Source organism: Mastigoproctus giganteus, chromosome 11 (genome assembly GCF_048544385.1).
Source record: "Mastigoproctus giganteus isolate SK-2022 chromosome 11, ASM4854438v1, whole genome shotgun sequence".
Lineage (NCBI taxonomy): Eukaryota > Metazoa > Arthropoda > Arachnida > Uropygi > Thelyphonidae > Mastigoproctus > Mastigoproctus giganteus.
The window spans coordinates 103,406,148-103,432,259 of NC_143585.1; the positions used below are offsets into that span (position 1 = coordinate 103,406,148).

At 36.2% G+C, this 26,112-nt stretch overlaps 1 protein-coding gene across 1 annotated transcript in view; it reads right to left on the reverse strand.

Annotated features, from left to right (window-relative positions):
- LOC150078317 (protein SERAC1-like) overlaps nucleotides 1–26,112 on the reverse strand; it is a 295,680-nt gene that overhangs the window by 40,857 nt on the left and 228,711 nt on the right. The window contains exon 11 of the mRNA XM_090384527.1: nucleotides 17,709–17,897. Within this exon, the coding sequence (XP_090240653.1) occupies nucleotides 17,709–17,897 (189 nt within the window). The remainder of the gene's footprint in view (nucleotides 1–17,708; nucleotides 17,898–26,112) is intronic.

A 26,112-nucleotide genomic window follows, 5' to 3' on the forward strand; every position in this document is an offset into this window, starting at 1 on the left:
ACTTCAACAATTTCTCCTCCACTTTGCTCTCAGTTATTACAAAATCATTAAGCACCGTGCTACAATTTGATAACCTTCTGCCATTCATTTTCAAACCTTAATAACTCCTCATGTGTGAATGTAGATGCAAAATACTCATTCAGTTTGTTTGTTATCTGAGCAAGCAAACTGAATGAGTATTTTGCATCCACATTGTCCGGTTGTTTTTTTGTTTGTTATTTGGTTTTTAGGAGCATTACCAACTAAGGCCATATTGCTCCGGGGATATGCGGTGGTCATTCCCTTTACGCATCCTCCGTATTTGGTCATCATGGGCTCGAACCCTATAACCAAGAAATGTGTGCTATGCTCTGCTGCTCCTGCTCCTGCCCACCGAGGCGCCACATTGTCTGGTATTCTTGTAGGTAAATGAACAATCTATGCAAGATTATTAGTAATTGCAAAAGCCTCAGCATCTCAACCTAGCCGACCGGGCTAGCCGAGTGGGTAAAGTACCTGCCCGGCAACCCAAAGGTCGCAGGTTCGATTCCCGCCTCGGGTTTGGATCAAAGTACTGCAAAAACCTTGGGAGGTGCAATATTGCCACAGAAGCCGATGCGCCAACAACTACCAAATCAAAACCAAAGCATCTCAACCAGCTGGGTCGGTGTGACTAGAAAATGGAAGCCAGCTGGAGTTGCGAACATTAAAATCACCAAGAAAAATTACCTCACTGTTAGGAAAGTTGGACTGGAGAAAGTCAAGTTGGAAAGAGAGAGGAAGTCAAAGAGCTCCAAGTGATTAGTGAAGTGATTTGACACAATGAGGTAGAGAGATTTTAAGCCAGAGAAGATCAAAGAGAGGAGATTCCAAATTGCCAAGTCTCTCACAGGGAATATCAGAACGGACATATGCACAAATACCACTTTTGAGGTGAAAGGAATCATACAGAGAATAATTTGGGCAACTGAGATGAGCAGTGTTCAAATCAACCGATAACTGAGATTCTGTCAGAAAAAGTACATGGGGGTTTGGCAGATTGCAAGTGGAAATGGACATCATTGAGATTAGAATTGAGACCACATATATTTGTGGAATGAATTAGGAAGTGCTTGGGAGGTGTAGATCTTTTCGCAGATAAGCTTGCTCTATTAGTTTGACAATTCATGGTGTATTCAATAGTAAGAAAAAGTGGGTGGGACATGCTGTATGAAGTAATGAAATTTTTGGATATGGCATACACATGGTAAGAATATACCCAGATCCTTGACATAACGTGGCCTCAACAATGCTCCCCACATACACACTACTCAGACTCCCTCCAGTCACTATCTGGCAGAGTAGGGGCAGCAAGATTATACACTAGCTGATCCGAAAGTCTCATAGAGAGTTAGCAATAGGTTCAGTCCTGTGTACTAACTAGTGTCCGGCCTGCGAACACCGTTTAAGAGCTGTACCCTCGAAATGTAAGGAATATTGGATCTCGCCACGATGTTCATCATAACCTCAAAAGTCTGCATGATGGAAGAGATAGGGAAGGGCTGACCGGAACTTAGCTCTAGAGACTAAACATGGGTTCACCACTTCAAGCCTCCAATAAGCAAAGTGGTGGTATTGCACCGGTTGATGAGAGTCATCTACCACCTACTACTGCCTGGTAACATAGAGGGGTGGCATTCCTCCATGTGGTGTGGGCACCACACCTAGACCCCTGCTTACGTTGGTTAACACCTGGGTGGTCACCCACCATGTAATTGTGCATGGAGGTTATACCCAGGATTACTAACAATCCCGCCATCGTGAAGGTACAAGCAGAGGATTTGGCTGTCACAGACCGTCTGGACTTCGCCAAAATTGGGTCCACTTGACTTGAGTGTTACCCGATTATCAGTTCCGTCAGCGTTTTAGACTCACAGGTAGCAAGTACAGCTTGTCTGGCTTATCTGAGAGAATGTCTGTGACAACCTCAAGGACCACATTTTGTTGTATTTTAAAATGTATTTTAAAATAACATTTAACAGACACACACACACAGTGAACTGTACACTATCCACCTTGCCCCTAAAGGTTTTATATCTGTTTTAAAGCTTTATTTATGTATATTTAATATTGTATTTTATTTATTTTATTTTAATAAAGTCTGTGGGAGCAATATGGCCTTAGTTGCTAATGCTCCTAAAAAAAAAAAACAAATAACCAATAAAGTCTGACTTAACCAGTTTGTCGGTTGTGACAAGAAATTATAGTGATATGCCACCCCATGCCCAAGGCCTGTTTTCTAACAGACCTTGCAAGATTTTACGGAGAAATTTTTTAATCAGCATTGCCAACACCTATAAGTAGAAGGAATCTTTTTTTATAGAGATGGTTTCATTTTAACAAAGGTGGTGCAAGGAGTTTTGCCATAATTAGCCTCAATGGTTCAATGCGCTCACTTGCCCCTCCCTTAAGATTAAAGGGTAAATGCCATCAACCCCAGGAGCCTTACTGGCCTGTAGACTCGAAGGTTTTTTCATTAAATAAACATGTGAAAATTCAACATCATTAATTACAGTTTTTTCAACTTCACTCCCATAATTTCTCATTCATGTAAAGGGTTTGTCTTCTGTAAATATCAATGCAGAGTAACTGTTGAGTTCATCTGGAACATCAGCTGGGGTATCTAATACTATCGCACATCCATTACATAAGGGTCCGATCTGGTAGCATTTCTTCTTTGCATTTATATATGTGAAGAATTCGTTTCCCCCCCTCTTTGCTCTTTTTGCCAGCAATTTCTCATAATCTCCTTTGCCAGCCTAACCTTTTCAGCGTACCTTCATTCTGTACACCAAATCCTTCACATAGCCCCACAGGAAAAGGTCTAACCGGGTAATGTTTTGTGAATGTTCTTACCATAGTATGGGACCATCACAGCCAATCCAACAGCCTAAAAATGCCTGTCAATTGATTTATTATTATTATTATTATTATTAGCCATATAGTGCAAGGAAGCCTGAGGCTTATGCTGCACCAGCCAAAAAAAAAAAAAAAAAAATTCCAAGTTACCCCGAGAGAGAGAGAGAGAGAGAGAGAGAGAGAGAGAGAGAGAGAGAGAGAGAGAGAGGAATCATCAAGAAATAGAAGAATGATGATATCCAGCTGAGGACCATGGGTGTGCCAAGCCCATGCCTGAGTTCATTGGTTTCAGGCGAGGGTAGCATGGTTTTTCTCTGGACAAACTTGGGTTTTTCGTCCAGAAAACAGCAAATCTACAGCAGAACACACGCAATTTACCGACATCTTATATGCGGCGCAATTTGTTTAAAGTTGCTGATGCACCTAAAACTCTACAACAACCCTACAATGGGAAATAAATTCGCGTATTCTACTACAGTGTACAGTGGATTCCGGTTATTTGGGCCACCGGTTAATCGGGGCAAATCTTAAAAAACAGAACCCAATCGAGAAAATAGCCAGGGTTTACTTTGCTTAATTGGGACAAAATGTCGTTTAATCAGGGCAGGAGACAGCAGCACTGAAGATTACCCTATGATTGTCTCTGACCATACCACGTAGTTCGGTCGGATTTCTGGAGGTCACAACCATAAAACAATAAAAACAATTAGCAGTCACCTGTTTATTGGGCTTTTGTTTTAGTTGTTGATGTTATTTGGTTTTTAGGAGCATTAGCGACTAAGGCCATATTGCTCCGGGAATATGCGGTGGTCATTCCCTGACCTTTCCGCATCCTCGTATTTGGTGGTGATGGGCTAGAACCTCAGTCTAATCAAGAAGCGTGTGCTACGCACTGTTGCTCCTTCCCACTTGGCTACGGAGGCGCCCGCGCTTTTGTGTTAGTGAAATCTATCATAAACTGATAGTAAACTCGATATTATTGAATTTGCGATAATACCGACAGCTGGAATTCTGTGGGTTATTATGGTAAAATGTGTTTACTCTTCTATAGAATCTTCAATCATATAAAAAAAAAATAATTTTCAGAATCTTGTCTTTATTTCTATTTTTAAAGCTTCGTAATTTGTTACTCCATTCTCACGTTCACGTATCGTGTTACTTGCAATTTGTGTGTGCCATGTTCTTTGTTATTGATTGCTTATCTTTTTACTGTTTTAAATTTTAACCAACCACCCACAAATGACAGTGAACAGAAATGTCAACTAGTTTAGTTAATATGTACATATTACAGTACGTATTAATTATTCCGATTATCATGTATATTCTTACGAATTTCACGTATCATTTAATTTTTTTAATTGGTTAGATAATAAAAGGTAAATTTGTACTTAATATATCTTTACTTTTATAGCCTGTGGATAATATTCCTCCTATTTTCGCTAATTAGAATTGTTGTTTAATTGAATTAAAATTCAATTCACAAAAGTAATCACAATGACCGGCGCTTATTACACATTGTATAGTGAACAGTACTTTACAATGGTGACTCCATTGTAACGTGATTTGATTGTACAGTGAACTAATTGTAAAGGGGGGGGGGGGGGTCCATGGTATTTTTCACTATTTACACGAAACTTCAGATAATCGGGCCAAAATGCACTAGTCCCGATGTGTCCCAAATAACCGGAATTGACTGTACTTTGATAGCATTAGTAGAGGCATATGATGCAAGCTTATGTAGCATCAGCCAGAAAAAAAAAAAAAAAAAAAAAAATGCTCCCATTTCACCCCTCCGTTTATTCCAAATACCTTTCCAGCTCAGCCTTAAATTTATTTAGGCTATCTACTTCCACAACAAAGGATGGAAGTCTGTTCCATCAACCAACCAACTACCTGCTGCCTAAAGGCAAACTTCCACACATCTATCCTACATCTGTCTTTCCTCAATTTGAATTTATGCCCTTTCAGGTGATTATTCTGAGCAAGAGGAAGAATCCCATCAGCATTGAGCATGCTCGAACCATTTAAGGCTTTATACACCTCAATCAGATCACCTCGTAGGTGCCTAGTCTCCAGACATTGTAATTTGCAAAACTTAAGCCTTTCTTCGTAAGAGCAACCCTTTGTTCCATTCACTAATCTTGTTGCACTTCTCTGTACTCATTCCAACAGCTCTACATCCTTCTTAAAATTAGGCCACCAGACCTGTATACAGTACTCTCAAGGTGTGGCTTGACCATTGCCTTATACAAGGGGATAATCACCTCCTTATCCCTGCTAGAAAAAGTCCTGTATATCATTGACAACACACCATGAGCTGCTCTTGCAGACTGTGTGCACTGCTCAGAAAACTTCATATCTGTCTGCACAATTACCCCCAGGTCCTTTTCATTCTCTACCACTGTCAGTGTAGTACCACAGAGTTGATATGTTACTCTGGGGTTACTGCTTCCCATACTTTACATTTGTCAGTGTTAATCTTCATTTGCCACTCTCAGCCCATATGCTCTACTTTTCTAGATCCTGTTGCAGCAGGTCATTAGTGTCATTAACAACCCTGCGTATCGAATGCAAACTTGGACATTAAGCTGAATATACCGTCATCAAAGCATTTATAAATACAGAAAACAACAATGGACCCAACACTGAACCCGAGGGACTCCACTAATAACCCTAGTCCACGAAGAGTAGTGTCCATTGATTACCACTCTCTGTCTTCTCCAACTCAACCATCCCTTTATCCATAGTAGCAATTTGCCTACAATGCCACACTGCTCCAAATTGTGCAGCAGTCTTCCATGTGCAACAGTATCAAAAGCCTTTCTAAGATCCAAATATATGATATCAAAGTTATTTCCTTCATCCAGTTCCTTTGTGACCACATTATAGTATCCAATCAAATTGGTCAGGCAAGACTTTCCCTTAACAAAACCATGCTGTGTCCCAGCTATAACTGAAGTCTTATCTAGATTATCCTGCAGTGCTTCTTTAACCAGTGCCTACATTAATTTTCCTAGAACAGAAGTTAAACTAACAGGTCTATAATTACTTGTGTCAACCTGTGATCCTCCTTTTTGAATTGGTGTCACATTTGCACATCTCCAGTCCATGGGTACCTCCCGAGTCCAAAGAAGCTCTCATAATTATGGCTAAGGGTTTACTTACTTCCTTTGCTGCCTCCTTTAATATAACTGGATAGATCCCATCCATCCCGGGTCCTTTTTTTATATTTATCTTCAACAATTTCTCCTCCACTTTTCTCTCAGTTATTGCAAAATCATCTAGCTCACATCTGGCATTCCCCTCCCTGAATAACTCCTCATGTGTGAATGTAGATGCAAAATACTCATTTAGTTTGTTACCCACCTGAGCTTGATCATCAACAGTTGAACCATCAATATCCAGTGGACCAATCTGATTCATTCATTTGCACACTGTCAATGCCGAATGTGGAGGCACACTATCTTTCTGAAAAAAGACATTAGAGTGAAGTTTTTCTAGTTATGGGAAAGCATAAATCTCAAGCCTATCCAAGTAAGTGTTAACATTCAGGGTCTATTCATTAAAAAAGAAAGGGTTAATTACATAATCATGAAGAAGTGCACACCAAAGAATCACCTTTTCGCTGCTCTGTTACAATTCCCGTAAACATGAGAGTTTTCTGAGCCCAAAAATTCGAACATTATTCACTATTCCTGAAACATGGAATGTGAACCCATCAGGAAAACAACCTATTTAGAAAAAAATTTTGTCGCTATCCATATGGTCAAGCATATTCAATGTAAATTCAAAATGCCTTAGTTTCTCTTTGGATTCAAAAGCCTGCATAAACTGCACTTTAGCATTAGCAATTGAGGCATATGATGCAAGAAAGAAAGATTATAGAGCATCAGCCATCCTGTCACTCCAAATGTGGTCTAGTTCAGCCTTAAATTTATTTAAGGCTGAACTAGACACATTGTGGAAGTTGAAACTATCAACTTCCACAATGACATATGGAAATCTGTTCCAGCAATCAATTACCCGCTGGCTAAAGGCAAACTTCCACACATCTATTCTACAACTGTCTTTCCTCAATTTGAAACTATGCCCACTCAGGTTCTTAATCTGAGCAAGTGGAAGTATTCCATCAGAATTTATTCTGCTCAAACCATTTAAAGCCTTGTGCACCTCAATCAGATCACCTCGCAGGTGGCTAATCTCCAAATGCTGCAACTTACAGAATTTAAGCCTCTTCTGGTAAGAGAACCCTTTGATCCACTCACCAATCTTGTTACCCTTCTCTGTTCTCATTCTAGAAACTTTACATTCTTCCTAAAATTTAATTCCCTCATTTATTACCACTCTCTGTTGTCTTCCACTCAACGATCCCTTTATCTATTGCAGCAACTTGCCCTTAATGCCATACCGCTCCAATTTTTACAGCAGTATGGCATTAAGGGCATACCGCTCCAATTTGTACAGCAGTCTTCCATGTGCAACAGTGTCAAAAATCTTTCCTGAAATCCAAGTATATGATATCAAAATTATTTTTTGCATCCAGTTCCTTTGTGACCACATCATAGTATCCAATCAAATTGGTCAAACAAGACATTCCCTTAACAAACCTATGCTATGCCTGAACTATTACTGCAGCCTTGTCTGGGTGAACCTGCATCACTTCTTTAACCAGTGAGTCCATTATTTTCCCCAGAACAGAAGTTAAACTAACAGGTCTATAATTATTTGCTTCACCCTTTGAACCTCCTTTGTGAATTTGGGATACACTTGCACATTTCCAGTCCATGGGGATCTCCCCTGAATCTAAGGATGCTCTCATAACTATGGCAAAAGTTTTGCTTCCTTCCCTTGTTGCCTCCTTCAATGTAACTGTTTAGATTCATCTGCCCCAGGTGACTTTTTTATGTTTAACTTCAACAATTTCTCCTCCACTTGGCTTTCTGTTATTACAAAACCATATATCTCCTTGTTAGAATTTACTAAACTTCTGTCCTTCCCTTCCTTACAGAATTCCTCATGTGTGAATGTAGATGCAAAATACTCACTCAGTTTGTCAGCTATCTCAGCAGGTTCAGCAACAGTCAAACCAACAACATCAAGTGGAACAATCTGATTCATCCCCTTCCTTCTAGAGTTTACATAAGTAAAGAAGTCTTGGTTGTTTTTCTTTGCATCCTTTGCCAAAGATTTCTTGTAATCAGCCTTTGCTTGCCTAACCCCCTTTGTGACTTGATTACAGACTAGCTTATATTTGCCATAGGCTCCTTTGTCACCTGCTAATTTATATGCATCCCACGCATTTTTGTTCTCTGCCATGAACCTCATTAGTTCATCTGACATTCATTTAGGCCTAAATCTTGAACAGTGTTTCTTATTGGTATGAAAAGCCTAGTAGCTTCCAAGATTAATTCCTTGAAGGCTTCCCATTTAGAAATCACTGTTTTTAACATCATCAGTTGATCCCACTGTATAGAATTTAGAAACTGCCTGAGACCACTGTAGTCACCTTTACAAAAAACAAAACCCTTCCCTTTACCCTTGATGGAAGTTGCATCTTTAAGTAAATCCCACATCAGTAGATTGTGATAATTGTCACCTAGTGGTTCCTTTATCTGCAAATTCCTAGTGCATGAATCATCACTGCTGATAATCAGATCAAGTGTATTACCGCCTCTGCTTGCCCCTTGAACATGTTGCTTAAGTAAACAATAAATAAATCCACAAATAAATCCTCCAATAAATCCACAAAGTTCTTGCTTTTGTGTGAGTGACCAAACCGCAAGTTCCAGTCAATATCTGGAAAGTTAAATCCCCCCCCCCGACAAGACATTCTGATTTACTGGCCCACTCTCTGTTTCTCTGCACAATTGTTCATTGTACTCATTAAAGTCATTAAGCCTATAACACACTCCTACTCTCATTTTCCCTTTCCTAGTGTTTATGTTACAACAAACTGACTCAACATTGCATTGTCCACCCGTGTCAGCTGGATGCACTTCCTTAGATTTTGTGTGTTTCTTAACTAACAGCATAACCCCTCCTCACTTCCTACCTGTCTATCCTTTCTGTACACATTTTACTCCCCAAATTCCAATTCTGCACTGCTTATATCTGTGTGACACCATGTCTCTGATGTCCCAACAATATCTGCCTTTTATGCCTTGATCAGCACCTCAAATTCATAAAATTTATTTACTATGCTTCGAGCATTGGTGTACATGCACTTGTTCTTACTCTTAGTTACCCTAACACAGCCCATGGATTTATTTGTTCCAAGATGACTCCCAGCAGCTCTTGAGATCCCCAGCAACTTGCTCCCTAGGCTGCTGCTCATTACAATAGAAGCAGTTGAAGAATCACTTTCATCTCTGGTTGCGGCTACTGTTAACTTTTAGTCTGTGCCCTCAAGCTAGCAGTTTTCCGACCCAGCTAACACTGCTTCAATAGCATCAGCAAATATTCTTGCACCCTTTCTATTTAAGTATATTCCATCCCTGTAGAAGCAGTCTCTCCTGTTAGCAATCACAGACGACGCTGAAAAAAAAAATCTACTTTATGAGCCTTGCAGAATCTCTCCATGGCTGAATTGATTGACATGGCTCTTATCATATACTCCCTCCTATTGTGTCTATTCAGAATTGCAGACTCTTACAAATTCAACCCTAGCTTGTGACTTTTTTTCAATGTTGGGCTCTACTTGTTAATTAAATCTGCAGATCTTTTACTCTGCAATTAATTTGTGTGCATAGAGCTTTAAATATTTTTTCAGGACTGTGCACAGTTGATCTTGGTACTGGAGCTCCTTGGAGGCAGTTTCTGATTGATTTGGAAGTGCTCCTAGCAAACGTTTCCTGTACTTGATCTACATCTTTGGCACTTGTACTAGGACGTCCATACTCTTTTTTTTGTGATCGACAGTTCCTATTTCCATAAATTTTCGATGCCACTCACAAATGCTGATAGGAAATAGTCGTTGTTGTTACTTTGTTCGATAATTTCTTTTGAGTTTGAACGTCAGATTTCGTCTCTTTGTACTATGCCCCACATTGAGCCTTCTGTTGAGACTATGTTCAATTTTGCTGCTTTTGCAACACACAAGTGCCACCTATCATACAGTAAAAAAAATTTAGTTGCTGTAAGTTGTTTTTAAAAAACTTTTTTTTATAATGAATTTATGAAGTTGTCCAAATCTTTTTGGGACACCCTGTATATTTCATGGCAGAAAATCTGATATTATTGACACTTGAAAATCTGATATTAATGAAAACCAGATGAACACTACTTCAAGTGTACAAAACTACTTGGCAATGCCAATGTCAAGAAGAAAACAAAAAGATAAAGTTTTTTGGTTGAAAGTGGACATGTTGATTTGATTGTAACATAGGTGATTCAAAATCCATGCAATCCAAGTTGTAAGTGCTAATTTTACCATGGACAACTTGATGGAATTTAGTTTCAATTGCTACAGTGTGCTACTGTAGCAGTTAGAATCAAATCTCCCTCCCACTCCGAATTAATAACAATTGTTGTTATTGTTTGTGATAATCAAAATTGTTATATATTAGTTTTCGGTCATTAACCAATAGTGTTCAGTTTACAGCAAAGGCAGCACACATTTTCCTAGGCATAGCACATAACTCATAACTGAACATCCATGATACCCAGATTTTTATCTTTCAGACTACATATACATTAGCAACTTTCACATATTGGAAGAATTAAAAGTCAATACTGAATCAGGAATTTCAACAATAACTGCATGAGACTCAATCCAAAAGGTTTGTGTTTACATTTGATAAGGAGGATATTTTCAATTTTTATTGCAGTCTCCATTATAATTATATTTATAGTAATAACAAAATAAATAAGAAAATATACTATGGTTTTCAAGTCTTTTGATTCGCCCTATAGTTGGTATAATCACCATCTTCCCCACACTAGGTGGAAAAGAACTGAATCCAAATCCCATCATTGATGTGAGGAATTTTATGGGCCTTTTTCACAATGCAGCTGAGTTAGTCAGTTTTGGGCATTGGTGGCATGGTTTTTTTTCCCCCAAAAACTCTGACTTTTTATCCAGAAAACAGCAAATTGACCAAAGGACACAGCAATTTAGACATATTGTATACTGTTCAGTATGGTCTAAGTTGCTGATGCACTTAAAGTCTTACAATAACTGACCAACCAACCAATCAACCGTACAAGCAAAGTTGCTGATGCATCTAAAGCCCTATAACAAACAATCACCCTGTATAAGCAAAGCATTTTTTTGCTTAAATTTTTTAGAACAATATTATTAAATTATTGCAAAGTGGTTCTGGCAGAACAAAGGCAACAGGTATTTTGAATGAAACAGCATTTGATATAACTTCTGGAGTTATGCAGTACTTGAAAAATGGACCATTTTCTGTTTCAAATGAAGACAATAATTTGGTGCTTTCAGAATTTGAATACCATAAGACACTGATTGAACACTGCAGGATTCTGTAGAGAGTGATGCTGTTATGGTAGGCCAAAAGGAATCCAGCTTCGGCAGTATTAAAAGAAAAGCAAAGATACTGATTGAACACTGCTGATGAGTGATGCTGATATGGAATGAGAAAGAAATGCAGTTTCAGCAGTGTTAAAAGAAAAGTAAAACGGACTTATTTCAGGTTATCTTTGTTATTTAATTCATTATGCTGCTGCTGCAAGTTTGCCAGTCAGGTGAAAATTAATTTCCAACTACCAAATAAATGTTCTTTTTAATAAAGTTTTATTTAATTTAGTTTAAAAAAAAAGAGAAATAAAAGTATTTAGTATTAATATATAGTTCAAGAAAGCCACAGGTTTGTGCTACATTTCCATTAGCCCTATTATTAGCATTAGTTGTCCTAAGTTCACATTCACCCATTTTATTGACAACATTCCTGGCTTTACTGTACACAGTTAAGACTAAGTGTTTTTCTGTAGTTTAACCACCAAGATGCACCCCCTTGACTTATTTAAGTTTGTTTCCCTAGCTTTATCTTTGCACAGAACATCTTGCCAACATCTGCTGTTGTGACAGCAAACAAGTATTCCTGAGTTTTGTGTGCAAGCATTAATTTGACCCATATCATCAGATAAATGTGTGTCTATATTATCCTTCTCCCTCCTAACTAGTAGTTTCTCTGAACCCTTAAACCATCCTCAATCGTCCTTGATTGAGGATGGTTTAAGTGGATAATTACCTAAGGGGAGAGGGAAATGCATAGGTTGTCCATTTCCTTTTCTCTTATTATTATTATTTTTAAATTTTCTTATTATTATTTACAATGGAGTCTAATGTGGAAATTTCTTAATATGGCAAAAAAAAAAAAAAAAAAACTGAGTTGTTCTAACAATGGCAGTAAATTGTTTTTTTTTTTAATAAACTTGTTTTTCTTTTTGTAATGAATTTATGAAGTTGTCCAGGTGTTTCCTAGGACACCCCGTACTAATTCCGAATGCAATCTCAAGGCAGAATGCATTGGTCCCACAGGAGGTAGTTACTGTCAGTGATTCTATTGTCAGAGACATGGAAAATATGTTGTGCAAAAAGGATAGGTGGAATAGCACCAAGGTATGTTTCCAGGGGAAAAAGTAAGGATGTTGTAGAGCAGATATCATCTTTTAAGGGCAAAAAAGGTGATATTGTTGTACGTGTGAGCACTAATGATATTAAGAATACGAGATCTGAGGACTTACTGAGGACAGGGCAATGTTGTGAAAAAGTCACAAGTTAGGATTAAATTTGAAAGTGTCTTCAACCCTACCCAGACACAATAGGAGGGAGTACACGTTGTTGTTGTTCTTTGGTTTTTAGGAATATTAGAAACTAAGGCCATATTGCTCCGGGAATATGCGGTGGTCATTCCATAACCTTTCCGCATCCTCTGTATTTGGTGGTGACGGGCTCGAACCCCAGTCTAATCAAGGAGCGTGTGCTATGCACTGCTGCTCCTTCCCACCTGGCTACGGAGGCACCTGGAGTAAATGTTAAGAGCCTTGTCAATTAATTTGGCCTTGGAGAGACTGTGCAAAGCTCACAGGGCAGAATTTTTCTGTGTAGTCTTTGCTTGTTAACAGGAGATTCTTTATGCAGGGATGGGATACATTTAAATAGAAGGGGTGCAAGAATATTTTCTGTTGCTAATCACTCAGAAAATCTGAGTGATTTTCTGATCATTCAGACAAGATGGATGCAGAATTTGAAAGGGGGAATACAGTGTTATGTGGGTCAGAAAACTAATAAACTTGGGGGGGGTGATACACAGATTTAAACTTAATTAGAACCTCAGGCAAAGGTGAAAGTGATTCTTGCACTTCTATTGGAACATATGGCAGCCTGGAAAGCAAGGTTTCAAGGATTTCAAACCCTGTGGTAGGCCATCGTGAAATAAATAATACATGGGCTGTGTTAGCGCAACTAAGAGTAAGAACAGGTGCATGTACACTAATTCTAGGAGGATAGTAAATAAATTTGATACATTTGAAGTACTGATTAAGTAATCAAATGCCGATGAGGGGATTTCAAAGACATGGCATCACTCAGACAAGATGGATGCAGAATTTGAAAGGGGGAATACAAAGTATGCAGAAATGACATAGTGTTGATTGTCATGTAACACCTGGGTTCTTTCCAACTCTGTAGGACAGATAGGATAGGAGGGGGGATTATGCTCTTAGTTAAGAAGCATATTAAATCTAAGGCAGTGAGTGCATCCAGCTGAAGTGAATGGCCAGTTCAAGGTTGTCCGTTTCATGTGAAATGAGCGCTCGGAAAACAAATGACAGTATGAGTGTGTTATAGGCCTAATGACTGCATTGGGTATAATGAAAAACAGAGTAGGCCAGTAAATCAGAATGTCTTATAATGTGGGATTTTAACTTTTCAGATACTGACTGGAACTTATGGGTTGGTCAATCACATCACTAGCAATACGTTTGTAGATTTTTTGGATCACTATTTTCTTCCGCACCATGTTGAAGAACTAACAAGAGGAAGCAATACTCTTGATCTGATTATCAGCAGTGATTCTTCATGCATTATGAATCTGCAGGTAAAAGACCCTCTGGATGGCAGTGATCACAGTGTGCTGATATGGGATTTACTTAAAGACATAACTACTCACAAGGGTAAAGGGAAGGGCTTTTGCTTTCATAAGGGTGACTACAGTGGTCTCAGATAAATTTTAAATTTTAGATGGTGAGACCATTAATGTTAATAACAGTAAATTCTAAATGGGAAACATTCAAGTAAATAATCGTAGAAGCTACTAAGCTTTTCATACCAACTAAGAAATACTGTTCCAGGCTTAGACGTAAATCACACACTTCTAGCAGAGAAGAAAAATTCATGGCATATACAGTATATAAATTATCAGGTAACACAGAAGCCTAGGTAAATATAAACTAATCTGTAATAAAGCCACAAAGAAGGTTAGGCTGATCACAAATCAGCTAAGGCTGATTACAAGAAGTCTGAAAGAATGCAAAGAAAAGCAACAAAGACTTCTTTACTTATTATTATTATTAGCCATATGGTGCAAGGGAGCCCGAGGCTACACCAACCAAAAAAAAAATTTTGAATTAACTCCGGAAAGAGAGAGAGAGAGAGGGAGAGAGTCAGAAGTAGAAGGGAATCACCAAGAAAGAGAAGAATGATGATATCCAGCTCAGGACCCTGGGTGTGCCAAGCCCATACTCACTAGATGTGAGTCCCTGGGTAGAAGGAGGGATTGAATCACTTTGGTCCTTGATGTCGACGGTTTAACTGTTGATGATGCTGACAAACTGAATAGTTATTTTGTATTTATATCATTGCATGAAAAGTCCTTTGGGAGGAAGGAACTCCAGATGCTCATCAAAATCTAATAGGCAGCTAAATAATTTTATGATAACTGAGAGGAAAGTAGAAGAGAAATTGTTGAAGTTTAACATAAAAAAGGCACCCAGGGTGGATGCGATCTATCCAATTATATTATGGGAAGTAGAAAAAGAAGTAAGCCAACCCTTAGCCACAATTATGAGAGCATCTTTGATTCAGGAGAGGCGCACGTGGGCTGGAGGTGTGCAAATGTATCCCTAATTCACAAAGGAGGATCAAAAGTGACATGAGTAATTATGAGTAATTACAGACCTGTTAGCTTAACTTCATGCATTATAGAAAATAATGATGTGTCTGGTTAAAAAAAAAGGAATGTGCAGGACCATCTAGACAGGAATGCAAGATTGACCCTTAACAAATCCATGCTGCAGTCACAAAATGGATTTGTTAAGGGGCTATCTTGTCTGACCAATCTGATTAGATTATCATGCAATAGCAAAGGAACTGGATGCAAAAAATAATATCAATATCATATACTTGGATTTCACAAAAGCTTTTGATACTGTTGCACATAAAAGACTGCTGTACAAACTGGAACAATGGCCTTAAGGGCAGGTTACTGCTCTGGATAAAGAGGATAGGTTGAGTGAGAGACCATAGAGAGTGGTTTTTAATGGACACTTCTCTTCATGGACTAATGCTATTTGTGGGGGTCCCTCAGGGTTCATTACTGGGCCTACTGTTGTTTTCTATATTTATTAATGATATTGATAAAAATATATCAGGCTTAATATCTATATTTTCAGATGTACAAAGGTTGGCAGGGTGGTTAATGACAGTTATCGGGGTAAGCTACTGCAAAAAATACCTAAACAAATTAGGCAGATGAGCTATGAAATTGCAGTTAAAGTTTAATATCGACAAATGTTAAACTTAAAGATACTGCATATGGGTAGCAGTAAACCTAGATTAACGTACTAACTGTGTGGTACAAAACTTAGAGTAGTGGAAAATGAAGAAGACTTGAGGGTAATGCACAGCCAGATATGAAGTTTTCCGAACAATGTAAACAAGCTGCAGGACATGGGATTTTGTCTATGATATACAGGAACTTTGCTAGCAGGGATAAGGAGGCGATTATCTCACTATATAATGCAATAGTTAGGCCACATTTTGAGTACTGCATACAGGTGTCGAGGCCTCATTTTACAAAGGATATAGATCTGCTAGAACAGGTACAGGAAAGGGCAATGATTTTAGTGAAGGGAATGAAAGGGTGGTTTTATGAAGACAGGCTTCAGTTATGCAAATTGCAGCATCTGGAGACTAGGCACTTGCGGGGGTGATCTGATTAAGCAGTTTAAGGCTTTCAACGGACTGAGCAAGCTCAGTCCATTTATTGAGCTTGCTCAGATGACACGCATGAGGAGACAAATTCAAACTGAGGAAGGATGGTTGCAGGATAGATGTGAAAAGGTTTGCCTTCGGCCATCAAGTGGTTGACAGTTGGACCATCTGTTGTTGTAGAAGTAGAGTTTCAATAAATTCAAGGAAGAACCAGACAAATTACTGGAGGAGATGAATGTGTAATGTGTTTTTTTTTTTTTTTTTGCTGATGCTATATGAGCTTGCTTTTTTGCATTATGTACCACTACTACTAATAACTCAGATAAACAGAGGAACATAGCTGTATGTGTCCTTTGGCTCTTGAAAATAACTTTTTTCATTACCTGGATTTGCTACTTATATTTGATGTAACTTTTCAAAAGCACAAAACAAGTACTTTCTTATATAATACATTCTTCATCTATAAAATGGAAGGATATGTTTTCCCACAAGAGTATTTGAGACATTAAGAGAAGGCAAATATTACAGAAAAGAAAAACTTCAGTCTTGCTACTTGTCTGGGAAGGGGGGGGTGTCCCAACATACACTAAGGCAGCAGTTCCCAACCTTTTTTGACTCACTAACCCCTTTCGACATGATATTTTTTTATTGCGAACTCTTTTCAACACAATATTTTTATTGCGAACCCTTTCAACACTATATTTTTATCGCAAGCCACTAAGCCTATATTCTCTGAAATCATATAATAGTTCTGAATTTTTATTATAAAATATTTCCAGTATTACATTTTTATAAGCAATATTGCGTAATAATAAAAATTATTATTAAGTACCTATACATAACAATGGTCTTTGAGAATTAAAAAAACTATATACTGTAAGATAATAAACTAATTATAAAGAATTGTGGGAGATTTGGTTTCTTTCATTGGCAATTCTTTACTTTATATTTAATTTTATTTTACTTTATTGTTTATTGTTAGTTACATTTTGTAGTTTACAAAAATATACCTATGTAAGTTAAGTAGACTTCATTACACCTATACCTATGTAAGTTATGTAAATATACCTATGTAAGTTAAACAGACTTCATTAGTGTGAACTCCCTGGAACACTTTTGCGGACTCCCAGGGGTTCGCGAATCACCGGTTGGGAACCATTGCACTAGAAGAATTTCTAAGTGCTTTTTCAACCAGGGCTTAACCAGCCAAGCTAATGTGGGATGGGGATTAAGTCCACACAACATGCAAATCAGCCCATGAACTCACTTGTACAGATATAATATACAGTGGCACAATGTGGCCAAAGTTGCCAATGCACTTCAACAAAAAAAACAGTACATTTCCAAAAAATAGTTTTGAAGAAATTATATAAATTAACTCTTTACAAATGAACAAATAACATAAATCTTTCTTTGTTTCCCAACAAACTAAAAGTGCACTGTATAATGAACATACAATTGACAAAATAAATAAAACTATTAAAAAAATTATTCTGGAAGAAAAACGAAATAGCCTTAAACCTAAAATAGCAGAAATCATTCTGCTATTTTAATAGCAAGTATATAGTTTTTTTTATTATATAAAAATAGAAAACAGAATTACTCCTATATGCAAATATCACCAATGGCTTAGTTCTTAGAAAAACCAACTAACCTTTTTTAAGTTCTTTTATTTCTGTTGATGGCCAAAAAATAAGTTTTGTAGCAGGCTTCATTGTTACTATGGATGATCCCTTATGAGGAACACTATAAAACACAATTCCTGCAGTATTTTCTGCTACTGCTTTAACTTGCTGGTCCTTACTTTCAGCAGCTTTCACAAGCATTTCCTTTACTAGTAATCCTAACAATGTGGGAAGTTAGCATTATTACATTTTTATATATGAATATCATATATTTTGATATATTTTTATATATGAATATCACATATTTTGATATAGTTTTATATATGGATATTACATACTTTGATAATTTTTTATTTTAACCAGGCAACAGTGGCACCTCCATTTGTAACAAAAATGATGGCAGGGCATCCGCAAAATTTTAAAAAATGATGGCAGAATATTTTAAAAATATTTTTAGAAAACATTTTGGTATTTTTTGAATTATTCTTCTTGAACAATGCCAATGTTTCATATTTTGTAATGGACTGCAATATTTACTGTGTCACTTCTGAGTTTTAAAAAAAATTAAAATTTTTAAAACATGCAATGTGTTTTACATCTATATTTTTCAAACAAACAATCAAAAAAAAAAAAATTAATTTTGCTAAAAATTACAAAAAAAAGTATTAAGATAAAGTAGAAACAGTCTCTTACTCTCAATCTGTTTTGAAATTTAAAAGACTGTTAAATTCATGAAATTTCAAATTGTGCATATATTTCTGCTTATTATGCATATAAATATTATTAAAATATATAAAAAAAACATTATGCATATTTGATATTATTAGTTACTTTGGTTTTCAGGCTTATTTAAAAATTTATTTCAAGTTTGGCACTCTTTGCAGTGCACAAAATTTCAAAGTAATTATGTGGCTTCCCACAGAGTAGTGACCATTTTGAGAGAATACTGGGTTTCACATTAGTGTCCTTATGTTGTGAAAACAACAATAACTCTTCAAAAACAACTTGGGTAAGATGGTAGATGTTTATTGACCTAGTGGGAGAGGAAAAACAAGTAACCTGAAACTTTAAACAAGAACAGTGTCAGCGCTTGTCTGGTACCATGCCATTTTGTTGTTTTCTTATCTACTTGGTTGAGGATTTTTTTTTTTTTGCCAGTGGCTTCATTGCACTATATGGTAAATACTATTACTATTTCTATATGAAAATGGTAAGAAAATTTAATCACTGAGACAGTTAATTTGGAAACATTCTTTTCAAGGGGTACCTGTGAGATGTTGTGCCATTGTATTGTATGCTGCCATACAATACAACGACAGCACAAAATGAATACTGAATTTGTACACTGAATAAATTAATTTATTCAGTTGCTAAAATTAATCATGGACAGTACAATGAAAATTAAAACAGCAGATATTCTGTCATTTTATTGTGGGTTAATGAAACTGCTATTTATTTATATTTATATATATATATGTATTTTTTTTTTTCTAAATTTTTTTTTCCCCCTGGTAAAGGCATTAATGTATTATGCATTATCAAAACCATCCTTGAATTATGTATGTTCATGATATTGGACTTGAGTTTTGCATCTACAAATAAAAATTATATATAATTCTTAACTAGATAATATTAAGCACAATTTGATAGGTAAATTTTTAAATATAAAATTAAGTTATTGATGCATTTGTGCAAATGACATTAAGTCAGGATAGTGTAACTGATAAAAGAATTGTGTTTTTATTACTTCAGGTGATCAAAACCAGAGGTAGGCATTTTTTTTTTCTCCAAATTATTTCTTGATTCTTTTGATTTAACAAAGTGATATAAATAAATGTCACTGGGAAGGGAATTTACTGATTAAATAAACTAGCCATTGAACATTTTAAATTACATATGTGTTTTAGAAATACAATAGACTCTCGATTTTCCAGGACGGATGGTAAAAAACAAATCCCGGATAATCAATTTTATGGTTAATCCAAAAATATGGAAGCCCTTGACATACATAATATCGGTAGTAACGTAAGACGTAATTTCTTACTTTGTCGAGTTTTACGTAACTCGGGAATGACTAATAACTTATTGCTACTATATTATTTTTGACAAATCTGAATTCAGTGCGATACTTGTTAATGTTTGACCATTTTCTTACATTCTTATTAGTTTAATTTTCTGATCCAAATCGATCGCTTTCCTTTTCTTGGTAGATTTATTAGTACCGCTGTAATTATTCCCTTAGTTGGCACCATGATAACGGTCAAAATGAAATTTTCTGTAAAAAACTTCACAGGGTTAAGGCAAAAACTCACATTTTACTAAAGCACATTTCTGGAGGTCACTGCCATAAAACAAAAACAATTTGCACTTACCGGGTTTTTTTTTATTTGTTCAAGCATCTAATTATAAACGGGTATTAAACTCTATCTTATTGTATCTGCGTAATACCTATAGCTTCAATTGTGTGGGTTTTTACGTTATTATGTTGAAGTGCGCGTCCCCTTCACAAGAAATCTTCAGTCATATAAAAAAAAAACATAAATAAATTGTAAGAATCTTCTCTTCTTTCCTATTTTTTTGCTTGTTATTCCGTATCTCACTTGTGAAATTTGTGCATGCCATGATCATCATTATTGATTACTGTACTTATTATTATTTTTTTTTTGTTTTAAATTTTACAATCCTAAAAAAAAAAAAATTGAGTGAAAAAAAAATTAACGTAAATCCGTAGTTGCGTAAGTCGGGGACTTACTGTATTGAAAAATGTTCAGCAATGTACGTAAAAAATATGGCGATAGATAAAAAAAACTTACCACATACTAATCGTGTGTCCAATACAATGCGTCCCTTTATTTTTTGCGATGTCGATTTTAAATCTAATAGCTTTCCTTTATTTTTTACAATGTCACGTATGGTTTGGTCACCAACATTATAATGGCTCATTAGAGATTTAACGGATGCACAGTTTTCAAACTTTTGAATAATTTCAAGTCTTTGTTTAACTGAAAGCACAACTCTTTTGCATTTATCCATCATTTTTGCGATTTCTAAACAAAAAAAAAAATTTACTATAAAATATATTTTATATTTACTAAAAAAATATTATTAGTATTATTTTAATATTTTTATTATTATTAATAAAATTAATATCATATTTTTTTATAGTAAAAATATTTACTATAAAAAAAATTTCAGCATTCCTGACATAAATAACGAAACAAAATTTGTCTTTTTGCGGTGCTACGGAACACAGCAATCGACACAACGCACTAAAACAAACTAAACATGTTTTTTTTTAATTTGGAGTCTTGAAGTGTCCTGGTTAATTTGATCCCGGTAAATCAAGAGTCTGCTGTATACTAAATGTGCAATCATATTACTAACACTTAATATTTATTGCAAACATTCTCAAATATCTTTGAATACAGTTGACATTTCAAAAACATTTATTATTAAATAAATCACCATTCACTATAAGACCTAAAATCCCTACCTAAGCTTGTTATGCATCACCTGAGTTTAAAACTAGCATGTCACAAAATATAGTTTCCTAATGACTTTTGAAAATATCCATTGCTTTTATTGCCAAATTAAAGATATGCATAAATATTATCAAATAATATGAATATATATATATATATATATATTTTTTTTTTTTTTTTTTTTTTTTTGTTAGTTGTTGGCACATCGGCTTCTGTGGCCATAATGCACCTCCCAAAGTTTTTGCATTTTACTGTGGTCCGAGGCGGGATTCAAACCTGTGACCATTGGGTTACCAGGCAGACACTTGACCCACCTGGCTAGCCCGGTTGGCTAACCTGAATAATTAATTTACAAATATGTGTTATTTATGTTTATACTTATATATTTAATTGAAATTTTTCATTTACTTAAATTAAAATAAGTAATCTGCAAAGTGTGAAATCAGCAAATCACAAATTGCAACTGCAATCTGAAAATAGAATGCAAACTATGTGGGGATGGATGGAATTAGAGAAGTAAAGTTTTTAAAGTCAGTGTTGGGTAATTTGGTAAATATCTTGACAAATACCAGTTCTGTGCATTGTCAGAAAACAGTAATTCAATACATATGCAGCACATTTCTTAGTTGATCAGGGCAAGAATGAAGTGGTATGACTAAAGATCCTTTACATGCCACTTTTTACGTGGCTCCTAAATGAACAACACTATGAACTTTATTGTACAATGCTTGTATTTTAGTTAAGTAAGCTAAGATTCAAGCATTGTACATAAAGATGCAGTTTTTCTCAACTACAGCACAGTTTGCTCAGCACTTGTTTGCTATAGATATGGGGTATTTATTAGAAAATTGTATGACATATCCTAATAGACTGCCCACATCTTGGTTCCACCTGAAATATATCTTTCCAATCAATCAATCAATCAGTGACTCAATCCCCATTAACTTTGTCTCTACTACTTGGGTATAAAGCAAATATAAATGATCTTTTCAATTACATAAAGAAAATTTCACTGTATGATCAAATATAATGTTGAGTTAAATGCTTGCATGCTGCACTCATATAACAAAGAATGACACACCTTGGCCATAGTTGCCCTTGTGTCATGAAGCCATTACAAACAACCAACCAGTACATGGCAAGACTGACAAATAAATCTACAGCACGAGATGTCAACTGTTAGGTAATGAATAAGTAAAAGTGCTTCTGAGAAGAAGCCTCCTGTTCATAAAAGATAACACTAATTAAAATGGTGGGACTTAACCTGCTAAAAAGCAAGCATAAGCAATCTAATGTATGCTTACCAATGTGAAATAGTGTGAGCAATGCCATCTCAGAATATTTTTTAAGCTTGATTTTCTTAGTTCTTTATAAAACAGGAATGAAGTCCTCCATTTAAATTAATATTCATCCTCATCAGTGTGAAACTTAACTTCTTTTATTTTTAAATCATACAATGAAACTAAACTAATTAACAGAGTAAAAGAATTAAATCCAACTTAAATAGTACTTAAAAGACATAAAAGAATTTCAAGGCTAAAGAATCAAATAAAAGGTATTTTGCACAATTTTTGTCATAACTTTTATTTTCTGCTTTTTAATGTACAAAGAAAGTACATGCAGCTTTATGTAAAGATGTTTGGTTTGGTTTTTTTATGGTGCAAAAAAGACTATGGTTATAATATGGCATGTCACAAAGTTTAAAAAGGTCAAGATTTTGGTAACCTTGTTGAAAAGTTATATATCTATATCAAAATAATAATCAGTATAGTGGTAAAAACAAGTTGTCTATATTATATAATCGTATATATGTTTATGTAAAGGTGATCAATAAAGTGACTTAACATAGAGGTCAGTCATTTTATTAACCAATTCAAATGTCAAAAAGTACCAATTCAATGTCAAAATATATATACATTTTTTGTTAGAAAACTACTTTTTCACAATATTCAAATTACACAAAGGTCTACCAAATTGTTCGAATACAAGGTTATAATCTATGAAACAATTAAAATGTTTTTTTTTTTTTAATAAATTACTTTCTTTTTATTATTACCAACAAAAGCATCCAAGTCAATTTCATCATGGCACAATTTAGCCATTGTTTAGTCAGTAGGGGAAGAGTTCGTATTACTAAGGTAAAATGATGTAAGGAAGTAAACTTCTGTGTAATAATAATAATAATAAAAATTCAAATAAAACAGAATATTTATACAATTTTCCATTCTCGCAAGGTAATTATCCAATTCAGACTCACTGTCTCCAACATGTTGGAATCAAATTATCCAATTCAACAATCTGCTGCCCATAAGTGAACTTCATAAGATCCGACTGTCTGTTATTCCCTTGGATTTTATATTTGTGTTCTCTGATTATAATATTTGTGATCTCATCCACCGAGGGAGAACAGCTCTTCCTTATTCATTTTACTCAATACCCTCAGATAAACCTCAACTAGATCTCCCCCTTAGGCATCTTGTCAAACTTTGCAGTCCACACCTTCTATGCCATTCTTCATATATCCATTGTTTTGTCCTCATCACTAATCTGGTTGCCCTTCTCTGAACCCTCTCCAAAAATTGTCTTTTTTATGTGCTATCACCAGACTTGAATACAATATTCCAAATCAGGCCTAACCATCAACATCCCTCAATACAGGCAGCTGTATGTGGCGAGGAGGCCCTCCCCAGTGATGCTTTTTTTTTTTTTTTTTTTTTTTTTTTTTATGAGAACCCCAAACACGAGAGGTATTATAACCTATAGTACTTAGTACCGTGTTTGGGTTGGAGGTTGAGAAGACGAAAGAAGATATTTGTTGATATTGGACTTGAACTTCTGTAGATTGTAATTTTCAGGAAATACGTATGAAGGAAGGTTGTTCCAGAAAATGGCAGTTGAATGAATAAATGAGGAAGATGAAAAGTTGGTTCTGTGGGTTTGAAGTTGGACAGTAAACGGATGTTGGCTGGTGGCGGCACGTGTTCGGACTGTTTTGAAAGAGAGAGCGGGAATTATAGAAGCCAATTCAGAAGAACAGTGCCCATGGAAGTATCTGTAGAAGAGGCATGCAGCAGAAACAGTGCGTCTATGAGAAAGCGAGTGGAGAGACTCTGTTAGAGATGAATCATTAATTAACCTAACTGCCCTCTTCTGAATGGAATCAAGAAGCCTGAGAGAGGTTTTGGGGGCACCACCCCAGATGTGGGAACAATAAATTAATATTCCATGGCAGGGCGGATTTGCGATTTATACAGAGTGAGCAGCTGTTTGGGAGAAAAGTAACGCTGAGAGCGAAAGAGAAAACCAAGTTTTTTAGATGTAGAGGAAGCAATATTTGTAATGTGCTTGTGGCAAGAGAGATTAGAAGTCAGGGTAATCCCCAAAAGAGGTATATCATTTTGCCTAGAAATCGGAGTGTCACTAAAGATAAGCATAGGAGCAGAAGAATCCTTTTTGCGAGATATAAGACAAGATTGAGTTTTAGAAGGGTTGAAATCAACTAAGTTGTCTTTCCCCCACTGGAGAATTACCTGAAGATCGGCATTTAAGGAATTGGCAGCAGATTTTCGAGAACTTGAAGCTGATTGAGCCGGACAAGGTTTCTCAAAATGGAAAGTTGAATGCAATGTGCTATCATTGGCAAAACTATGGATAGGATTTCCAGTCAATGGAAGAAGGTCATTGATATACAAGAGGAAAAGAGTGGGAGAAAGAACTGAACCTTGGGGGACACTGGCATTAGTGGAGAAGTTAGAAGACAGAGAGCCATCTACCATCACCCTCAGTGAGCGATCAGAGAGAAAACTGGATAACCAATTACTAAAAACAGTTGGCAAACCATAAGATGGAAGCTTGTTTAGAAGACCTTTATGCCAAACACGATCAAAAGCCTTTGAGATGTCAAGAGCAACTACTTGTGTTTCACCGAACCTTTCCATTGAATTAGTCCATAAATGGGTAACATAAGCCAGAATATCACCAGTGGATCGACACTGACGGAATCCATACTGGCGATCGTTGATCAGACGGAAGGTTTCTAGGTAGTTTAAGAGTTGGCGGTTAATTGATTTCTCCATTACTTTAGAAAGAGTAGAAGTAATTGCAATGGGACGATAATTGGATGGGAGGGATTTGTCACCCTTTTTAGGAACTGGCTGGATATGAGCAAATTTCCAAGCAGAAGGAAAAACACCTTTGGAATAAGAAAGTGAAAAAAGGCGGCAAAGAATAGGAGTAAGTTCAGGAGCACAGGTTTTGAGAACAAGTGGAGAAATACCATCAGGACCTGGAGCTTTCTTAGCATCAAGATTCATCAAAATCCTTCTGATATCCTTTTGACGGAAGATCACAGGAGGCATTGAATGGAGCGTGTTAGGAATGGTGGGAGGTGTTTTACTAAGATCATTAATACATGAGCTCGAAGAAAAATGGGATGCTAGCAGGTCAGCTTTATCCTTGGCTGAAGTGACAACAGAACCATCTGATTTGGACAGAGGTGGGAGCAGAGATGGGCAAAAGTTGCGGCCAATAGCTTTGGCAAGAGACCAGAATGCTCGGCTACCATTAGGGCAAGAAGCAAGTTTTCTACTCTTAGCCTGTTCAAACTCTAGTTTGGACTGATTAATAACTGCTTTACAATTGTTGCGAGCTTTGGTGTAGGCAGAAAATGAAACTGAAGAATTACAAACAAGCCAATTACGATATGCAACGTTCTTCTCTTGGACAGCCTTAGCACATTTATTGGAAAACCAAGGTTTAGATAAAGGACGAGATTTTAAAGTGGAGTGTGGGATAAAGGATTCCATTCCTGCAAGAATAATTTCACTGACACGATCTGAGCAAACGTTGACATCAGAAGTTTTGAAACAGTAATCAGACCAAGGAAAAGAAGAAAAGAAGTCTCGCAGGTCATCCCATTTTGCATTCTTGTAATGCCAAACAATACGAGGTC